The 21,112-nt window shown below is 44.6% G+C and overlaps 1 protein-coding gene across 5 annotated transcripts in view; it reads right to left on the bottom strand.

Annotated features, from left to right (window-relative positions):
• Positions 1-5,863: 5,863 nt before the first annotated feature.
• Positions 5,864-21,112, bottom strand: part of tnrc6c1 (trinucleotide repeat containing adaptor 6C1) — a 40,330-nt gene continuing 25,081 nt past the window's right edge. For 4 of the 5 annotated variants that reach the window (XM_075454841.1, XM_075454843.1, XM_075454842.1 and 1 more), the window contains 17 exons: positions 17,107-19,587; positions 15,114-15,308; positions 14,341-14,510; positions 14,137-14,214; positions 13,567-13,785; positions 13,041-13,187; positions 12,711-12,830; positions 12,374-12,457; positions 11,970-12,210; positions 11,722-11,886; positions 11,081-11,257; positions 9,914-10,063; positions 9,362-9,472; positions 8,414-8,632; positions 7,499-7,572; positions 7,230-7,369; positions 5,864-7,134 (listed from right to left, as the gene is read on the bottom strand). In XM_075454841.1, coding sequence (XP_075310956.1) covers positions 6,738-7,134; positions 7,230-7,369; positions 7,499-7,572; positions 8,414-8,632; positions 9,362-9,472; positions 9,914-10,063; positions 11,081-11,257; positions 11,722-11,886; positions 11,970-12,210; positions 12,374-12,457; positions 12,711-12,830; positions 13,041-13,187; positions 13,567-13,785; positions 14,137-14,214; positions 14,341-14,510; positions 15,114-15,308; positions 17,107-19,587 — 5,168 coding nt within the window. In that variant the 3' untranslated portion in view covers positions 5,864-6,737. The remainder of the gene's footprint in view (positions 7,135-7,229; positions 7,370-7,498; positions 7,573-8,413; positions 8,633-9,361; positions 9,473-9,913; positions 10,064-11,080; positions 11,258-11,721; positions 11,887-11,969; positions 12,211-12,373; positions 12,458-12,710; positions 12,831-13,040; positions 13,188-13,566; positions 13,786-14,136; positions 14,215-14,340; positions 14,511-15,113; positions 15,309-17,106; positions 19,588-21,112) is intronic. The other variant, XM_075454844.1, reaches the window with a different exon arrangement.

The raw sequence follows: 21,112 nt of genomic DNA, 5'->3' as shown, positions 1-21,112 counted from the left end.
TCCCCCCTTCGTAAAACCTTAACATCTGACAAAAAACCCCCCAAAACAACCCCTTGAGGGTGACAGGCTAGAATCCCACAGTGCTAAAGAGTGAGACGCTCATTGGTTTTAGGAATACACAGCATGGCGATGTAGCGCTAGGTCAATCTGAAAGAAAAAAGAAGGCGGAGGATGGAGGGCTTGACACGAAACACCGCTCCACCCCGCCACCCTATCCCCCTTTACGACAAAAAAAAAAAGAAGAACCAAAACGATTTAAAAACACACATTGGATCCCCAAAAAACCCCTGCAATAGATCCGCCACTTAGAAGAAGTCGGCCAATAACCCCCCCCCCCAAAAAAAATCTTCTGCCCCACCCCAACACTTGTGCATAGTTTCATGATCCTTTACAACCAGTTCATGTTTTACAAACATCCTCCAAAATGTGAAAAATGCTCCAGAAAAAGGTCTGATTAAATCTATCGACAATACCCGCAGCGGGAGAACGAGAGAAAGAAAGAGTAATGCACAATGTTCCTGATTCAGTCAGGACGGGACCTCATTAAGAAAGCACAACAAAGACTCAAACATACAGCATTTTGCATGTCTTTTTTCTTCCTTCTTCCTCTTTAAACAAACTTGTCGACCACTTTCGTTTTTAAATGTAAAGCAATTTTTAATATATAGATTTTTTTTATATATAAAGCACTCCATTTTCATTTAAAGTCCATTATTTGGTTATTACGTAACTGCTACGGATTTAGAAACAAACAAACAAACAAAAAAAAAGGTATTTTCTTCTGAAATCCATAACTTTCAGTGCTTAAAATCGTTTCTTTTAAGTCATCCTTTTTTTTTCTTTTTCTTTTTAATCATCTCGTCGTAAAAATGTACATTAAAATGGCGTGGAGTTGGTACTCTGGAACCCTGGCCTTTCCTGAGACAAGATCCACTTTTTCGTGTGTGTGCAAGAGCATTTATGACTTCTTTTTTTTTCTCTTTTCTTTTTCTACAAAGGAAAAAATATATATAATCGACATGAAACAATCAGGCTTCAAATAGTCCGTGAAATCAACATGAACACAGGACAAAAGAAGGTTAAACAGAACAAAGACAACACTGTTCAATCCCAGAGTTCTGAAAGTAGCACAATAAATCTTCTTTCTGCGAAGTGTTGCACTCTTTTTTTTGTCTTTTTCTTTCTTGAATGGAAGCATTTGTCCTTTTTCTTCTTCTTAAATTTTCTCTTTTTCCCCAACTTTCACGCGGTTTTGTTTCTCTTTGATTTGCTGATTTTTATATTTTTTTAACTCCAAACCCCCCCACCCCCCTCCAAAAACAAAACCAAAAAAACAAAACTGTAAACTGTCAGTGGCCTCACAGAAAAACAAATCGATGACGACATGAGTGAACTAAAAGAGAACTGAAGCTATATACCAGAAAACAAAACAAAAAACAAAAAGGTAGGCACCTCTGAGGTGAGCCCTAGAAGTCAAGGCTCGGTCTGATGTCTCGTCCTTCGCTCCCCGTTTGCTCAGATTTGGGAGAGCTGAAGTCCTTCTACCCAATCTATGGCCACAGTTCTTCAAAATACTCTTTTTTTTTTGCTGCATTTTTTTTGTTTTTATACATATGTGATTTTTTTTGTTGAATTTTTAGTTTTTTTCCTTTTTTTTTTTTTTAAGGTTTACAGTCTGAAAAAAATGGTGCAATACTCAATTATGATCCATACTTTCTTGGATTATTCCACAATGAAAGCCACTAAGGTAGATAAAACATTACATTTTTAAAAACACACTTATTTTAGTCCTTGAGTAAACATTTACACGTGAACTGTCCCCGTCTCCCCCTCGGTACTTGTATCATTGTTGTTCATATAGCTGGATGAGGGGTGAGGCCGACACTCAGTGCAACGCTAGAGGCTAGTTACAACATTAGAATATAGATTTGACAAGCAAAAAAAAAACAAACAAACAAAAAAAGAAAATAAAGTATACTGAATTGAACAGAAACACGAGGCGGAGGTTCCTCCGCTGTAATCACGAGCTCTCATACACGTTTTCACCCCATACAGCGAACATTCATTCATACAGTACAAGCAGCCTTGTGCAAACACTCGAATACGACAGATGTAAATTTGCCTTTATATCGATCTTTGTTTTCAACATTTCAAATTTTGACTCACTCTGAACCGTCGCTATTAAAAATCTCTGAAGTGTATGAATGAGACAAAAAACCAAAAGAAAGAAAGAAAAGAAAAAAACAACAACCCACTACAAAAAGTGTTCACATTACATTATTGGCGCTTCTTTTGATTCAAGTATTTGTTTTCATTATTTCGTATTACTCTGATATGTTTATGATCGGGTTTTTCTGGGAAATATAATGTTGGATACACAGGGGGAAGGGCTTCGGCTACGTGGGAAAACAGAGATGTAGCCCATATACGCACGTACACACACATCATGTACTCTTTGTTTGTATGGTGTATATGAGCTAGCATGTGCATATTCAACCCGGGCCTTTTGTTTTTTAAGAGAGGTTTGCTAATTCAGCTCTTTCTGGGGTCCCTTCCCAGACCCCTTGTCTGATCCATGATTGAGAAGTGGATTTTATTTGAGCTCCAGTTGCTTTCGACGTCCACTTTGAAAAACAAAAAACGAAACAGGAATTTACATTTTAAAAAAATAAAATAAAAATAAAAAAGTGAGAGGATGTGATTTCCAACACTTATCAGGTAGATAAGAATGCAGATGAGGGTGTGGGAGAGGGCGTGGCTCTCAGTGCTGGTGTTGCGCCATGAAATCCACATCTGAGACTCGACCTTGGTCCCACTCACCCACTCCATCCCCCCCACACTCCCACTTCAACACCAGCTCCTTGATTCAAGTCCAGTGTGGAGTTAATGCAGGTTTTCAGGAACAATCTCACACAAACAGCACAGGCAAAAGTGATTGTTTTGTTGGATGATGCGAGTCTAAGGCGACTCTGGAAGAGGGCAAGTCCCCGAAGTTGTAAGACTTGGTACCGAACTTGAGGTGTGTCCCTGTCTCTGCCGACATGTTGGGTCCTTGTGAAACAGAACACAGGCATCTCAGTCTCGGAGTGCGCAGCTCAAACAATACTCCTTTTTTTTTTTTTTTTTTTGTAGTTTATAGTTTTGTGAAAACCTTGATGATAAAGAAAAAGATAATGTTTTTGGTTTTTAAAGAGATGTACCCGATGTGAACCATAAACAGTGCACAGACACATACAGGGACCCCTGCCCCCATAAACCCCCCCCCCCCCCCCCACCACCACCACCACCACCACCACCCCCACCACCCCACCTCCCCCTACTGCAGCCCAGTGATCCACTGACACTTCCAGTCCCCTGTTGGTGAAAGACCATCACCATTCATCTGTCCTGCCCATGTGCTCCTCAAGCCTCCTGCAGCTGGAGCTTGTGGGGTACGCCCCTGCAGCAGAAACCCCCGGCTCTCTTTACATTAAAGATAAACTACGGTGTGGAACAGTGGAAGTAGATATTCGCAAATCAGTTGGCATGAGACTGAATAAAAGTGACTGCCAACAAGTAGTGCCTCCAGCAGGTCAGTTAGTGTCATCTAAAAGCTCTGTCTGCGTGATGGGCGACCAGAAGCTCTTTCAGTGTCCCCTACGTTTTTATCCAGATGAGGTTTCAGGAGAAGCTGCCTGGTAGTAAAGGTTGCGAGATAAGTGGCAGATTTAGGGGATGGCTGCGAACAAACACCTCCTCGTCTTTGCATAGAAATGGAAGGCTGTTGTCAGTTGAGGTGGTTCTATAAGTGTGACTGAGTGCTCCCACAGTTAAAGCACCAGTGTGAGTGAGGCCCATTGACACTAAAAAGAGGGGGTGAGGACGCAGGGTGCACTCTCCAGGATGGACAGAGGAAGTTGGCTCACGATCCTGGAGGATAACCCACCTGATTCGACTCCTTATTTTCACCCCGTATTACTCAAATAACCGAGCGACACATTGAGATGCGCAGTGTTTCGTATGGCCTTGCTGCATGGCTGAGGCGTACCTCTAAACTACACACTGGTTCTGCCTCGGAGGCAGTGGGAGGGGCAGGAGAGAAGCTGAACACTGCATAAAGACCAATATTTAAAAGCCATGAAATCATCATCATAAACAATCATCAACTACATCATCAATGAGAACAGCAACAATAATCAGCAAACTTGTGACAACAACAAAATAAAAATGCACACTGGCAAATTCCATAAGTACAAACCAGAAAAACAAAAAACAAACAAAAAAAAAAACAAACAAAAAAAAAAACACGCATCAAATGACTCCATCTCTGACTAAAGTGATCCTTGCAGGAGAGACAGAGAGAGAGTGGAAGTGGAGGTTGCTGAGGACAGACTCTGGCGTAGCAGTAGTAGTAAATTTAATACAGGTGGGGGCCAGTTCTGAAAGAGCTGCTCTTGTGGAGGAGGAAGAGGAGAGATGCCAGTCACCGGGGATCAGCAGGGAGGCAGGCGAGCGGGACAGCGGCGGGGTGGGTGGGGTGAGCGCTGCTGCAGCACTGCACTCTGCAGCAGGCAGGCACTCAGTGGCCACACTATCACACACACAGGTTGGCAGGGCCTCCAATAGCACAAAAAACAAAAAGAACAGACGAGATGACGATCCTCCCTGCTGGACCCGATAAAACACACACACACACACACGCACACACACACACACACAGCGAGCGTTTCCAGACACCAAGGCTAGAGATGTCAAAGTTGTAACATGTAACAGTGATATTTACTTTGATAAAAGAGGACTGAGGATGAGTGCTTTGGGGTCTTTCCATGCCACACCCAACAACGGTTGAGTCAGTTTTTCTTTGCATTTCCCTTCCCTTTGCTACCGTGTTCGACATCCTCTGGTCCCACTGACTTGAGGGAAGAAGGATTCCAAAAAGAAAAAAACCCAACATTTTCACATCCACATTAAGTTAAAAAATAAGTATATAGAGAAGCTCACTAAGCAGATTGCTTTTTTGTCTTTGCTTTTTCAGTTTTTATTTGCCAGTGTTGCTTCTCCTTGCTTCTAAGCGTCGGCATTGAGGGTATATTGAGCAGCGGCGCTCTTGCTAAGTGCTATGATAGACCACCTTTTCACAAATCTTTGCGTCAGAATGTTTCTACAAATGTGGACAAAGAAGAAGAAAAAAAAAAAAAAGATATTCTGGTCTTCTGGGTGATAAGTAAAACAGGTTCCTCTTATTTTGGTTTGTCGCCTTTGACCAAAGCGTGCTCAGACACACACACTCGTGCGCACGCACGCACACACACACACACACACACACACAGACACACACACACACACACGCGTCCCTTCCTCTCCTCAAACTCAGTCTCGAACATAATTGTGGAGAGGTGGCTGGCTGAAGAAGTGCTTTGTATGTACGTCCTCGTTTCTCGGACAGAAGATGGTTGAAGACCAGCTTGCTACTCTCCTGAGTTCACACACTCTCTTAGGGAAGGTGAAGTAGTGGCAGTTTTTATTTTGTGGTGGGGGTGCGGGGCAGAGAAAAGCTTCCGCAGTTCACTCATTCCTTACAGTCTGCTCTCTGTCATAGGGTGCTTGGACGGTAGAGTCTGTGGCTTATATTGCACGTCACTTGAAATGGTGTGTTTGCAGGTGGAGTGGGCGCGGCGGCAGGAGGGGGGGGCGGCGGCACGATTTGAGGTTGTTCCACAACGTCAGCGAGAGCGTCAAGAGGCTGAGACCAAACTGCGAGTAGCCCGCAGATGGGCTGAGGTGCATTGAAGTGTTTGTCTTTACAGTTCCATAGTAATAGCAGTGGTTCATTTTGTCGTCCATTAACTGTACATGTGACCTCCCCCAAACTCCCCCCTCCCCCCCCCCTCCCCCTCGCCCACCGGACAAGATGGACAGACATGTTTGAATAATATCATTTCTTAGTTTTGTTTGCAATGGTTCGAGAAGAAAAAGTAATGATAAAAAAAATGACTACAAAAATAAATGGCTTGAACAAGGCGAACAGAGTTGCATCATTCCCTTTGAGCGTTGTGTGGGGAACTCAGTCTGCCTGCAAAAATGCACTGAAGTTGTGAGCTGTGGTTGCTTATGTTAAGCCGCAGCAGCATGTACTTTCCACTCAGGTTTCACTGGCTCAGAAATAAGGGTGTGCAAGTGTCCGTATGCTTCTTCACCGAGTACAGAGTGAGTGAGGATAGCAGGGCAGGAAATAGTTTAAGGCTAATATTAGTGCTGAGAGAAACAAATGTCGAGTCTGGACCAGCTGAAAGTTCGACAACCACTCTGATTGAAGGGTTTTTTTACTTTGGGAATGATGCCTTTTCATGGATCTCTGAGGTGCAGTATGATTGCCTCAAAAGGCAGTGAGGGATTACGCAAGTTTAAGATGGCAGCTCGTCACCGTGTCAGTTTGACTAAAGTACGTTTCACACCGCGACTTCTCCAGAGTTCATTCCTGTAAAGTCTCTATTTCTTTAATGAATGAAAGACTTCTTCTTGCGTCTCCAGATGCAAAAGCTGAACACTGTGACCAAAATCTCTTTCCGAGATTCACAAAAGAACTGCAACTGAAAAGTCATTAAACACAACGGGAGAAGAGGAGGCTGACAAGGCAAGCAGCAAAGATGTAGCCTCGTCCCCCCTCTCGTCTCTCCTCGGTAACTTCACAACCACGCTGATTATCTCCACACTGATTTGCAAGATTTTTGCTCCTTTTTGTGTTTTTTTTTTCTTCCCTACATTGACTCTCCACTCAGCAGGTCACCAGGCAGCAGCGTATTGATTGGTGTGGGGCTCCCCATGACCCGACCGTCCTCTCCACTCGGGGGACCCCACAGGCTGGAATACTGCTGAACGCCGCCCCAAAGCAACTCCCCTCCACTTTTCGTTCCACCTGCTCCAAGGCCGCTGCTACTGCCGCTGCTGGCGCTGTTATTGTTGTTGTTCCAGTGGGGTGAGTGACCAATGGGATGAGAGGCTCCGGACCCAGACCCGCCCATCCTCGTCTGATTGGTGCCTGGAGTGGCCTGCCAGCTGGTTGTTCCGCCAAGTGACTGGCCCTGTGCAAAGAAGCGGTTCACTTCCTCTTCCCCTGCAAACTCTGCAAGGATGGTGGTGTTCCCAAGCACACACCTAAACGAAGACGGAAAGAAAAACGCGGATGAGCAATTCTTAAAACAGCCTGAAATAATAACTCTGCCTATTAGTTTCAAACTTTGTGGACGTACATGTGCAGGGACTTCTGAGCTTTGGCAGCTTCATCCTTTGAGCTGTAGCGCACCACAGCGTTTCCCTGTGTCAGGTTGAGGTGGAATGTGATGAGAGGGCCGTGCTGCATGCACAGCGTACGCAGAGTCGAACCATCAATCTGGGGAAAAACAGGCCAACATAGTGAGTTAGACCCCCACTGTGCCTGCAAAGCACAGACACAGCTAATTCTCTGTGAATCCCAAATAATGGAGGGCAGAGAACAGAAACAGCTGAGTGGAAACTGCACCTGTGGAGTGAGGTTCCTCAGAACCAGCCAACTGCTCGTCCTGGTGGAGCTGTCTGTACTCCAAGTGGTGCCTGCTGTGAACGAGAAGGACGGGAGTCAAAAGCAGAAGTCTGTTGAGAGAAGTTCACACTTCCTACGCTCACCTGAAACTAAAGTCAGTTACTTTAGCTGAAAGGGTGGAGCTGATTTTTACCATGAAAAAAGAAAAAGCACTCAAGTCAGTTGACATGTTCAACCACAGGATCTTAAAGTAGGTTAATCCCGCCTCTACTGTGGATTCACAGCTGGTATGTGGTTGTAAGAAACATCAAAGTGCCTGCTGCTCTTCAATCATGCTCTCACTGCATTTCACAACTGTACTGAGACACGCCATGCCTCACCTGCAGAATACAACCTTTAGACACGGTTCACAACAGAGTCAGACTTGCCTTGACCCCGATGTCTTTGTTATGTTTTTTTACATGCCAAATTAGCTCATAAGTCATTTGCCTTCATGCCTTTGATGTGCAATAATTAGCAAAAAGCCCCTAATAGAATAATAAGGAAATAAAAAAGGGGCTTTTCAGCTGAGAATTGCCCAAAATGAAAACTGCTGTTGGACCGGACTGCTTATGCTGGATTCGTCTTCATCTCCACACAGCTTTAAAACATAAATCTTTGACTCATGATGGAACTTGTATCGACTTTTTGTGTCAACACCGTTACATCTGTCTGTATTGCAGTGCCAACATTTGATGATAATAATAATCATCAAGAGGAACATTTTATACCTCTGGCAGAGGCAGATTAAATAAATGGTTGTATATGTTCTAAAATTCAGTCCATCAGCTGCTGAAGGCTGCTTTTCCAGATGGAAGCAAGTGAGGAGGAAAGCCTTGAAAATGGTTTGGTAAAAACACATCACTGTGACACTACCTGTGGTGTAAGAGCTGCTCCAGCCCTGGGCCAGGCCCAGAGAGTTTCCTCCCCAGGTGGAGGAAGGCTTTGTGTTGGTGAGCCCAGGCGGGGGGCGGGAGGGAGCTGTGTTGCTGCTCCGTGGGCCCTGGGGGACCTTCCACAGCTCGTGGGACAAAGAAGCCTGGCTGTGAGAGATGGGCCCAGGAGACCAGGTAGATTTCATCTCTGACAGTTTACCTGGATGGAGAGCGGGGAAAGGGACGGTTGGTGTGCAGAACCAGATAGCTGATCGACAGCTGCTCCAGCAGGGGGGAGGCCTGCAGAAAGTTTGTTTTCAAAGTCTCCAAAGGGTATCTCAACATCGGATGTGGAGGATAGAATAACAGCGAAACCCTTTTTTTTTTTTAAAAAATAACAACATATTTCATAGATTATTCAAATCTCCGCCCAAAACTCTAGTTATGTTCAAATAATAAAATATCGGATTAAGATAGCTTACAAACATGCTCACAAGCATCCTAATCTATCCTCACTTCCTGTGTTTCATTATTTTCGAAAGTAGCATTTAATTTTTAATAGATTCCATCCCACCACGCAATGTGAGAGCAAACAGTGTATGTGAGGTAAGTTTGAGAGACAGACAACAACAAAGAAGGACAACTGCCTCACTGGACCAGACGAGTAAGACTTGGTGCAAACCAGGGAAAACTATCGACACTCTCCTCTGTTCCACACTTTCCAGGCAACATTCAAGGGCAAAAAGATTCACGGGTAACGCTGCTGAGGGAATATGCACTGCATGAGATACAAATCTAACAGGAGAGCTCAAATGAAGGTCATGTTCAGTTGGGAGCAGGAACTTGAATGATGCAGGAGAAATGGGCTTTTCCTGTGAATGGTTGGGGCTCTGGTGATTCAGCCATTGCACTGTGTGGGGGAGGGGTGGATTATGGATAAACCATGTACCTGCATCGTCCATCTCCGGGGACGAAAGACTGAACGAGCTAGTGTAGGCACTGACTGGCCAATCAGTGGACGGAGGCAGAGCCTCATTCTGAGATGAAGTGGGAGAGGAGCCTAAGCCGATGCCAGCAACGCAAACAAACAGACAAACAAGAACAAATAAGGAAAAAGTAGAGAGAAGATGGAGTAAAGAAAAAACACAAAAACACACATACACACAACAAATGAGGATAGTAAAATTATTCAGTGGAGTATAAACTGGCGAGTGAAAATGAATATCGCCACAGTTAAACGTAGGAAAATGAAGAACAAAATAATAAGTAGCAGGATTGTGATAGCAGCAGATGCACATTCTGTTCTAGTACACTTGGAATACATTTGGACGCAGCGTGTTCAATTGAATATCTCACCCAAACCACGGGGGAAATATTGTGCGGTTCACACTATGCGATGTATATGCCAGGATGATATACAAAAGCGTCTCGTGTGGCTTTCGTCAAAAGGAGGCTGCATAACATGCTTTTACCCATATGGAATATTTTTCTTTGATCTTACCACCACTCCTGTCACGCAGCAGGTAGCGGTTGACATCTTGGATGTTGGTGTTGATGGTGGGCCCACTGGGGACGCTGCCCGGAGTCATGTTGGGGTCATTCTCAGGGTCGATATTCTGGAGGCCCTTCCACGGTACCCCAGGACAGAACTCTGAAATTTAAAAGCAAAATAGAATATCAACAGCTTGTCAGTAGAACATAAGCCGCATTCGGACAGAGCAGTTCTAAGAACGGCGTTCTAAGAACGGTCCACCTCGAATTTCGTTCTAATAACTGCCCTTTCCCCAGGGGAAGTGTTTCAGTTTGCAGTCTCACATGTATCGGGACCTTGATAGGGACTGATGCGACACAACCGTCTGCGATAGTGACGTGTTACTTTAGTGCCACACTCAACAACAAAACAAAACCCGCAAAAAATGAGGAGAGAAGAAAAAAACACCAGAAAGAAGCTAATATGGAGAGTGGGGAGGCCACCGTGTTCATGGTCTGCATGATGGTGATATTAATCATGGACGATCACATCGGGCGTCTAACATCGAGGCTGGAAGAGCACACAGAGAGAGTCAGGATCGAGCGCAGGCGATACTTCTTCGTTTCATAAAGGAAGGAGAGCGCCGCAGACAAAGGAGACGACGTGTAAGTTTAACTTATTAAAGACCCGCCGGTTGTGTCTGCGTTGTATGAGTAAACATTTCAGCCGTAACAACATGACATGGGGCGTAGCTACCAACCACCAAACACCTCCGTCACATGTGTTCCTATAGAACCCTGAAAAGACCCAGCTGAGGAGAAGGAGCTAAAATGGTTATAGGAACTGAGGGAGATGGTCCCGAGTTCCTGTATGTGCGAATGCGGGAAAAAACGGCCCAGCGGATTAAAAGGTTATTAGAACTGCCAAAGGTTCCAACAGTGGGAATGCGCCTATTAATAATACAGTGATGAAGCAAGAAAAAGACACATTTGTCGATTAATTGCTTATAGACCTATAGCATATATTGCAGCTTTGCAAAATCCTTTCCCTCGCATCTATTTACTGATAATAAGTTTGCTACAGAGCTTTAAACAGAGGGAGGGAAGAAGCAGCAACCGAATGGCTGCCAACTAACAAGATGGCAAACAGTATGAAACAACAAGATTAACAAAGAGAAGATAAGTGAGTGTTTATAACCTGGTGGCCAGTTGATATTGGTCCCGTTGGCCATCTTGTCACTGCTGCTCTTGCCCTGTCCCCAGCTGTCTTGAGGGACGAGGGGGCTGGTAGGAGACTCTGAGCTGGACATCAGGTTGTAGGGGCTGTAGGAGTCGTCCATCTGAGGGGGCTTCCCGGGAGGACCCAGGTTGGAGCCTAGGAGATGCAAAATGAAACAAGAAGGTTAAGAGGTTAGTATTCGAGAGACTTGGAAATGTTGAATTTTCTTCTCACATTCTAAAAAATAAATGATGGTCTAAAATTTCAACTTGGTTTTTAGTGCCAATTTTCAAATCACCAGTGTAACATGTGATGGCTGCATTATAAATGAAAAGAGGTTCAGGTCAGGAGGGCCAGTAGCTACCAAGATCTGGGTCTGTGCCAGATGGACTGATGTTGCTGATCTGAGCAGAACTCCTTCCTCTGTTATATTATTGTGCCTGTATAGTACAACTTCCTGCTCCAATTGCAAGTCTGCACTTTGCAGGGTGACCCCACATGCTTAGTCTACAGTGGCTTTAGGGAAAATTATACAATCACGATAAGTACACTACTTTAACTCAGATATGAAAAGGTTCCTAGTAGCAGTGATTTCTCATTTTTAATTAATCTTTGCTCACCATGCTTTCCCAGGTTGGACTCCAGAGGAGAGGAGTTTCCAGAGAGACTTTCGATGGAGTTGGGGTGTGTCCACTGTGACAGACGCGACTGGGGTTGGGGAGGTTCCTTCATTGACAGACTTCCAACATCCATGCAGTTTACATTCATGTTTGGATTCAGTCCAGCTGAAGACAGAAAGATGTTACCTTGGTTGAAACTGAAAGCCATCTCTTTTTTTTACCTACTGAATAAAGATTGTGCCACTCACAGAGAGCATACGGGCTGTAGGTATTAGGTGATGACTGCGGCTCTTTGGTCTGCAGGTCAGGGAGGCCTTGAGTCTGGGGATGACCTGGAAATGAATCCAGGGTGGATTTGGCTCCACCAGGATGGAGGCCCGAGTGGGAAGGGGGCTGCTGCTGTTGCTGCTGTTTCATCAGCAGAGCCTGGGCCAGCTGACGCTGGTGCTGCTGGATCTGCTGCTGCATGTTATTGATTGTACGTGCAACCTGGAACATCACAATGGATACATATTTAGGATCTAAAATGTACAGTTGTAACACATAATATTTTTTTCAACTTCATTATTCATAGAAGGCAATATCATGGTAAATATTGTATATTTCTGTGATCAGGACAGAAGAAAAAAAACACATTAAGAAGGAAACTTACTTGCTGCTCTTGTTGTCGAATGGGGCCAGAAACATTGCGCTGTGCCTGCAACATCTGCTGTTGAATTTGTAAACGCTGGTATGCCTGTGCATGAGAAATGAGCACGATGAAAATGTCAACAAATGCCGCTGGGTCAGAAACACCGGTTAGAACTTAACGGTATGCAAAATAATCAAATCAGCGTGTGATAAAGTGGCATAGCCTACGTGCATTAGAACAACATAAAAAATGCTGTTGATAAAGCTGGGGCCTTTTGGGGAAAGTACTCAAAGAACTGTGGGAATGATATCTGACGTACCTAACAAAGCTGAAGCAGATGAGGCTTATGGGGACTCACCAGTTGCAGCTGGTAAAGTTGATTCAGAAGGGTCATATGTTGAGGGTTTATTGGTGAGGTTAAAAGTGCAGGATTCAGACCAATATTTTTTGCTGCAAACTGTAAGAGCTGTGCTTGAACCTGCGGGTTTTAAATACATTCGAACATTTGTTAGCTTCTTGTTGCAGATGCGAGCACACGTTGAACTGATGCATGAAAATTCTCCTCAAGCTGCTTTTAAAGACTAATCTCAATACAGAGTATGTATCATTGCAAATATTAAAATGCTTTACCAAACTAGTCTCTTTATAAATCAAGAAACAGTTAGGCAACAGGTGAGCATGAGTATACCTGAGGGGAGAGAAACTGAGGCACTTGAGCACGTAGACTAGGCTGAGAAGAGCTGAGAGGCGGCACTGGCGGCTGAGGAGGCGGCTGCGGCTGCTGCATGGCCCGGGCTTGTGCTGCTCCACCACCGCCAAACATTCCACTCTGCATCTGCAGGACGGAGGAGGAGTCAAGAGAAGTCAGTCGTTTTGGGCATTCATTTCCTTAGAATATACTTCAACCATGTGAACTTGACATTTTGAAAATCCTTTAAACCATTCATGTTTACATGAATGTCAAAAATGTTCTCCTTCAAGTTGTGACAGATTAATTCAGATTGTGCATGTGAAGAACTTAGCTGCAATTAAAGTTGTTGTAGTACATGTTGTTGGTTTTTTCAGTTGCTACTCAGTAAGTGCATGCTCCAAAATAAGACAGCAGTTAAAATTACTTTCCACAGCCCCTTCTCCCTTTAGACGCCCTTTAAACACTCGTCAAAGCTAATTTATTCACAGCACATCTAATCTAGATTCATGAATCAAGGAGTTACCTTTTCCATGAAGGGCAGGCGGGGATCTGCTGAGGGATCTTTGGAAAGAAGCGGAGGTCGAGAGCAGCTCACGGGCTTGTTGATGAGACCATTGTTGTAGTCGTGGCCGCCTATCCCCATCCCACGCTTGTCCAGCTCGGTCTTCTTCTCCAGCAGGGCACTCATGGCCTGATCCAAGTTCATGTTGTTGCTCTTCAAAGCCTCCTCTGCTGGATCCTTCTGCAAATTAACCAGAAACTATCTGTAAAGCAGCCATAAGTCAACACCAAACTGCTGATGATGAAACATGTGCCGCTGAAAGCTTGTCACAACTAATTAAGAATGGTGGTTAGCCTGAAGTCAATTACACATTCAAGTCCCTAATTAATTTAGAAAATGCGAGTTAACTGTGAAAAACGCCCATTATGGTTTACAAGAGTGAACCCAGCATCATGGTTTGTTGTGTCAGAAACCAAAATATATTCTAAATTAAATGAGTGATGAATTCATGTATACACTAAATAAAAAAATACTATATTTTTTCACATTTTGGAGAAGTTATTAGCAGCAATTATTGTCAATTTAACTCACAGGGAAACCCATGTCTGTCAGCTGTTTGATGAGGCGATTCATGATCCAGGCATCTTCCTGCTTCCCAGGGATCTTCACCTGACAGAGATGATTGGTACAAAAGGTCAGCATGCTTACATGAAAATATTTCACCATAAAACTAAGGGGAATCAATTAAGGGAATTAAAAAAAGGACTCTTCATTGCATATTTAGCTGCCTCACACCTTCTGCGGGCCTTTTTTGGACGCATTTCCCCACGAGTTACAGGAAGAGTTGCTCTCCTGGGACGCAGTGTTGTTCCACATGTCTCCTTCCTCTGCATCCCACTGACCACCCGACAGGCTGAGCTCTTCGCCTCCTCCCCCCCCCCATCCGTCTTGCATAGGTTTAGGGGCTGGAAAACGCACAGCAGAAAATGTAAACCAAGCTGCAATGATGGACGAAGCTGTTGCCTTATGAGATCAACTTTGGTGTGTCTACATTTACTTTGTCATAAGAATGAGTTACTAATATCTCACAAATAAAGAAAAATACACCGAAAGATATCACAAATCAATATCTCAAATGTGTTAAGCTGGTTAGTTTTCTAACCATAGCTTTAGGACTAGTAGTATTTGTGACCAACAATTCATAGTGCAGATTTGAAAGCACAGAACTGGAAGAACAGGTTTGGATTTAGCCTGATAAAAAAAGCTGGAAACTGGATTTATAAAGTGTTAAAACTACATGTACATGTATTACAGATGATCAGTTATCCATCTGGCCTTTCTAAAAATAAACAATAAAAAGTCAAACTAAAGAATGCCGCCACTAGGGGTCAGTGTGGATCTAGGAATGGAATTTAAAGATATTTCCTTGTGCCATTATGATGTCCTTGAGTTGACTCATCAGGAGAGAAATACTGAACTTTCAGCAGTGCAGAACCAGTGCTGAATCATTATTCCTCAACAGCATTCACAATCAAACAACACTAGAGGTACAGGATTAAACCATCTACCAGGTTTGCAAGATGCAGGTGCCATTGTTGGGTTGCCCCTGCCATAGTTGTCCACGTTACCATCCGCCCATCCTCCAGAGCTCCCTGTAGGTTTGCCCCAGGCAGACGTGCCATTATCCAGGCTGACTGGAGACTGTGCAGGTTCTCCCCAAGAGCCGTCTGATTTTGTGTGGGTGCTGGGTATCTCTCCCCAACCTGGACACAAGGACAGTGGCCCCTCAATATAAAACTTTCCAAGCAGAGAAAACTATATATATATATAAAAAAACATACATACATATATCCTGCATTTTAATTTATTTAATTCAATGCTCAACAAAATTTTACGCTCATTCAGGGATGAGATCATGAAATTTTAGATGATCTACTAAACGCACGTAAAAGTCGCTTTTTGGTGACAATCTGACAAAGTGCCTCCTCCAAGTTACCGCTCTCTCGTTTTACATTTCAAAATGTTTTGTGAGTTTGATGCAAGTGTTCAAAGTCTAAGACAGTAAGCCTCCCTTCAAATAAAGTTCGGAAGAAAGACACTTCTCTCACTCCACTTTTTTGCTTAGTTTTGCTCAATTCCTGGATTCCTATAGCATCACGACTGTGGTGTATAACCTCGTAAACACTTAGCAAGTGAGCCAGGATAACCATAAATTAGTCAGTCTGACATATTCAGCCAAAACTTCATACATAAATCGTCTGTGTCTTAGTTTCTGCCTGTTTCACAACCGTCATATTTCCCCCCAAAATAATTAATCTGAGTGCTTTAATCACTTCACATTTAATTTGTCATTTTGGATCAACAGTTTAGTCCACTGGAGAGGCCTGAATTTATTAGCCATACATTGGCATTCATACCCAAGTGACAATGAATTCAGTGTTCTATTAAATACTGTGTACATGTTCTTTTAAAATTGTGTTCTCCTTTTTTGTTTCTTATTCGTTTCTATGAATAAAAATTACATTTGAGTGTCTGCTGAATGCCACCACACCATTTACCCTTCTGTTTTGGAGTGTGTAATGCCAGCCATGCAGGGTGGCAGAATCCTGGGCTTGGCTGAGCAGGATTGTTGATAGAGGGAGGAGGTGCCCATTTAAGATTTGGCGCATTCCAGTCCTCTTTGGCATGAGAGACAGAGTGCTGTCTCTACGTCTGCAGCACTGCCAGGCTCAGCTTAGCTCTCCCACCAGGGAAAGGTCAAGTCCTAAAGGCTGCTCCAAAATTATAGTTAGCGTTCAACCTTCTGGTATGACCGGCCTGAAAGCTACACTCATCTAAACAAGAAATAGTGGGACAAACAAAGTTAATTTGTGATAAACACTAAGGAGATGTTCTTCTTTGTTTGTAACCCACTTCATGGTCAGCAGCTACCAAGGTCAGTTATCAGGTTTTATCCAATCCAACATGGACACAGCATGCAGGGTCAAATGAGGGACAGCAGGGGGCGTCTGCCCTCTCTTCCTGCCTGGGGGCTTGCTCCACCTCCTCCCTTCAACTACTGACAGATGGTGGGTTCCATATAATCACATACTTCCGATCCATCTCAAACTGTTTGTGGTGAATCAGTATTTTCACAAGGCACTTTGTAAACAACATTCTTGTGCTTCCTTTAGGTCTCCATGTCAGGTTGCCTGGGTTACCCACACAGTCGTGTCCGGTGTTGTGAAATGTGAGGAGCCACTTGGAGGGACTGAGCTGGCACTGCCTATCTGATTTAGATAGTTGATTAGATGCAAATCCAAAGACAGTAAACTAGGTCAAGATTTTACCTTTAAGTGGATCAACAGCTTGGAGCCTAATAGCGCACTTCACTAACTACCTAACCAGCTTTCATGTTTGGCACCTTTACTTTGAACAGTGAAAAGAGAAACTTGGAGCAACTAGGAATCACCTTTAACATCTGACATTGACATTTATCTATATTCCACAGGGTTATTAATCTAATCAACTTTGCATTTGTGGTACTGCATGATGTAAAATCTGAGCATTATATTGCCTTACCTTGAGCTATCAGGGGACCCCTGTTGTGAGATGGCCCAGACTGGTGTTGCACTGTAGGATCCATAGGACCACTGGCGGGGCCCGTGTTTTGGGTGTTTTGGGTGTTTTGGCTATGGTTCTGTAAAGGTGCAGGTGGCCCGTGATAAGGGTGATTGTGAGTGTGAGGATGGTTGTTGCTGGAACCTGGGGGGTTATTGCCTCCTGTGGTAACTTTAGCTTGGGACATTCCTGGATTGTTCCTATCCCATAAATTGACTGACTTATTGTAGGTAACAGGGTCACCCCAAGCGGATGTCCCATCATCTATCTCCATCTTGCGTCGGATTGAAGGAGGAGATGGCTCTTCCCACCCAGTAGGCTCAGATGAGGGCTCCTGCTTACTACCAACCCGGCTTGCACCCTGCTTCACTGGGCCTGAGCTACCCCAGGAGCCCATGGCCCCTCCTCCACTATTACTACAAGGCCCATCCTGAGGCTTGCCACCCCAACCTTGAGTTGGGCCACTGGGACGCTGGGGTGCAGACTCACCCCAGTTCCCACTTCCTCCAGCTGCAGATATTCCAGGTCCTGAAGCAGACATTCCCCATCCTCGTTGGTTTTCCCAGTCGGGGTTAGAGGGACTCTTCTTGCTATCATCAGGTTCTCCCCAGTCCCCTGCATTATTGCTCGCTCCACTGTTGCCCCAGGTGTGGGATTTTTTCGGTTGTTCTCCCCAGCCCTTGGATACTGACTTGCTGTGAGAATCATCCCACCCAGTTGATTTCTCCTCTCCCCAGGACTGACCACCATTCTTGGGTATGTTGGTGTTGGGAACTCCTGGTGGGGGGTTCCCCCAGCCACTAGGGCCAACAGGGTGCTTAATGTTGTTGGGTTGCTCTCCCCAACCAGAGCTGGACTGGTTGGTAGCAGCTGTGCTTCCACCCCAACCAGAAGCTCCCTGAGATGCAGGCACATCGTTTTTGCTGCTGTGGTCAGTCCGCTGAGTGGGGCCCGTATTAGTGTTTGAGGGCCCCTGCACATCGCTTGAAGTGGTTGGGCCAGAGCCCCATGTTTCAGTGCCTACATCATTCTTGCATTTAGTATCGTCCATGTGCCAGGTGGTGTGCTGGCGAACAGGGGTCTGTCCCCAGCCAGTGTTGCACAGCACCCTGGGGTCCAGATCCTGGGCAGGCAGTAGAGGAACTGGATTATCTCTAGGTGAATGGCCTCTTTGCTGGGGATGTCCTTCTATGCTGTCACTGCTTCCTTCACTCGCACCAGCTGTGCTTACAGCTCTGTTCCAGGGACTGGCCTGTGCATCCTGGGGGGGAGAGCTGGGTGCATCCCAGCCTCCCTTGGCTTCTTCGGTGTGCTGCTTCCCCCAGTCTCCACTAGACTTCTCCCCCCAGCCTCCAGAGTTCCCTGCTCCACCTCCTGCATGGCCCCAGGCAGAATCCCAGCCAGATCCCTCCTTTGATGAAGTTGGCTTTGAGTTGCCACTGTTACCCCATACAGAATTACCATCTTCTCCATTGACTTGTGAACCTCCTGACTGAGGCTGTCCCATAGAACCCACACCTACAGGTGCACTACCCCAGCCAGGCAAGTTTCGGATTGGGCTGGGAGGTTCCTGCTTATTAGTGTGATTTGGTCCATCAGTTTTAAGGTTATGAGGTTCTGAACTGAAAGACACATTTGTGGACGGGGTGGTGTGGGGCTCTGATGCATCAGAAGTCATTATGGTACCCCAAGCACTGCCAATCCCAGACGGCTTGCTGTTAGTGTTGGCTCCAGAACAGGTGCTGGTCTGGGCTGTTGGGGGGCCAGGCAGATTACAGAGGTTGGGTGTAGGTTGAGGAGGTGAAATGGTGTTGGCTCCCCCTGAGCTGCCTCCCCCAGTGCCACCCCCATCATGTCCCAACATGGGCCAGGCAGAGGGGTTGGCATTAGGGTTTAGGTTCAAGTTAAAGGTTGAGGAGGATGATGAAGAGGAACCCCAGCCTCTGCTCCCTCCTCCTCCCACTAGGCTGTCACCTTTCCCTTCACTCCCCACGGAGGACTGAGGGGGACAATGGGAGGGTCCAGGCCCAGAGCCCCAACTGCGGTTGGTGGCAACCTGACTAGAGAGGATGCTCGTTCCAGTATGATTGGAAGGGCTAGACCCACTGTTGGCTTTGCTGCTAAGGTGGTTGGCAGGGAAGTGGCCTGTCTGACTATTGGCTCCCGTGGCCATACTCACTGTACTACAACTACTGCTAGTACTACTGCTGCTGCTGGTCAGGTGACCAGGGTCAATGTCCAATAGGCATCCTCCTGGAGGGGCCTGGCTCTGGCTGAGGGTAATAGAAGGCCAAGCCTGTGTGTCTTTCTGGTCAATGATCAATTGATCCCAGCCACTGAGACTGGTGGTAGATGCAGCAGTTGTGGCACTTCTGTTGGCTGGCAGGTGTCCCCAGAGGGAATTTTCATACTGGGCTCCCTGGCCACTCTGTAGGGGCAGTTCTGTAAAGGAAGACAGAAAAAGAAGAAAAACAGCACAGGATGAGCAAAAGGATGATGCAGAGAGGGAAAAGTTACATACGTCATTACACCCACGTAAGCTTAGTAAGGTTGAAATACCATAGCAACATGTTAGGCGTCTACTTGTGCAAAGATAAGACTGCACTGGACGCTTTATTAGGGAAAATAAACACATTTCTATGTTGAAAATTAAATCACAAAGAGTAAAGTTACCAATACATTATTTGAGTGGGCTTTAGCTAAATAAATATATAAAACATTTAGACACTATGATGTCTAATAGAGAGTTAAGAGGTGACATATTATTTTCAAACATACATTTTTAAATATGCCATGTAAAGAAAAGACTGATTTGTTCAATGATTAAAAAATAAAAAAATAAAATATAAAATTACAAGATAGCCACAGTGTAATGATAATAACCGTTTTATTGTTTGAGTACTCAAAAAGACACTGCCTGGCCAGGAAAAAAAATTAAGAAAGCCACACTCTAATATTTCGTTGGACCACCTTTAGCTTTGGTTATGGCGCATATTTGCTGTGGAATTGTTTTAAAGAGCTTACACAATGTTTCCATCCAGAATTGCATTAAATTACACATAACATTCCTGAACCTAGACCTGACCAACTGAAGCAACCAGAGTTAATTTGCATAGTTAATACCAAGCAATGAATCTGTGAAAAAGTAATGGAGTGAGCAACAGAGGACTTGTTCCATCAGTTCAATTGGTTTGTATGTTTTTTTTTTAGCTAGTTCAAAAATGTTTAACTGCTGCTGAATCTCAGTATCAAAAAAATTGCTAAAAAGCTCTGCAAAGCAATTAATTTATATGAAAAAAAGGTCCTCTAGAGATCCTGCTTCTGCTAGATAGATTTGAAAAAATATAATAAACCTTCCACGATAATAATATGCAATTTCACTGTCATTTAAAAAAACAAATAGTTTTAGAAATGAACCTTATCAATATTGAATCACATACAATTTCTTCAAGCAGATTGGTTTCATCATTGGACCATCCTTAACTTATTACCTCCTAGCCACTACAGTAAGGATGTTTACTTAATATGAAGTACAAAAACTTTATAGCCCAGCAACAGACCTGGGAAGCCCATCTCTTCTCATCAGCCTCCATCTGCCTGTACAATTGCTCTGACAACCCATACTAAAGCTCATTACATTACATTACGGTCATTTTGCAGACGCTTTTAACCAAAGCGACTTACAATAAGTGCGTTCAACATCGGTAGGCAAAAGAACTTCAGGTCACAAGAAATCATAAGTGCATTTCCTTCTAATACCAAACAGCTAAGAGCAAAACTAGTGCTAGAGTCAGTGTTTATCATGGAGCCACAGAGAAAAATAGTAAGGCCAAAAGCGGACCACTTCACTAATGAGACTAGCGCCACCTCACTGCCAAATTTCTGCTGTCCCTCATGCTGCAACTGCTGCTGTTTACATGCGCCGTCACGTGCATATGTAGTTTGTATACAAGTACACTGAGTATGT

This window comes from Odontesthes bonariensis, chromosome 21, assembly GCF_027942865.1.
Source record: "Odontesthes bonariensis isolate fOdoBon6 chromosome 21, fOdoBon6.hap1, whole genome shotgun sequence".
Lineage (NCBI taxonomy): Eukaryota > Metazoa > Chordata > Actinopteri > Atheriniformes > Atherinopsidae > Odontesthes > Odontesthes bonariensis.
The sequence above is the reverse complement of the archived record's forward strand: the minus strand, read 5'-3'. Positions and strand labels throughout refer to the sequence as shown.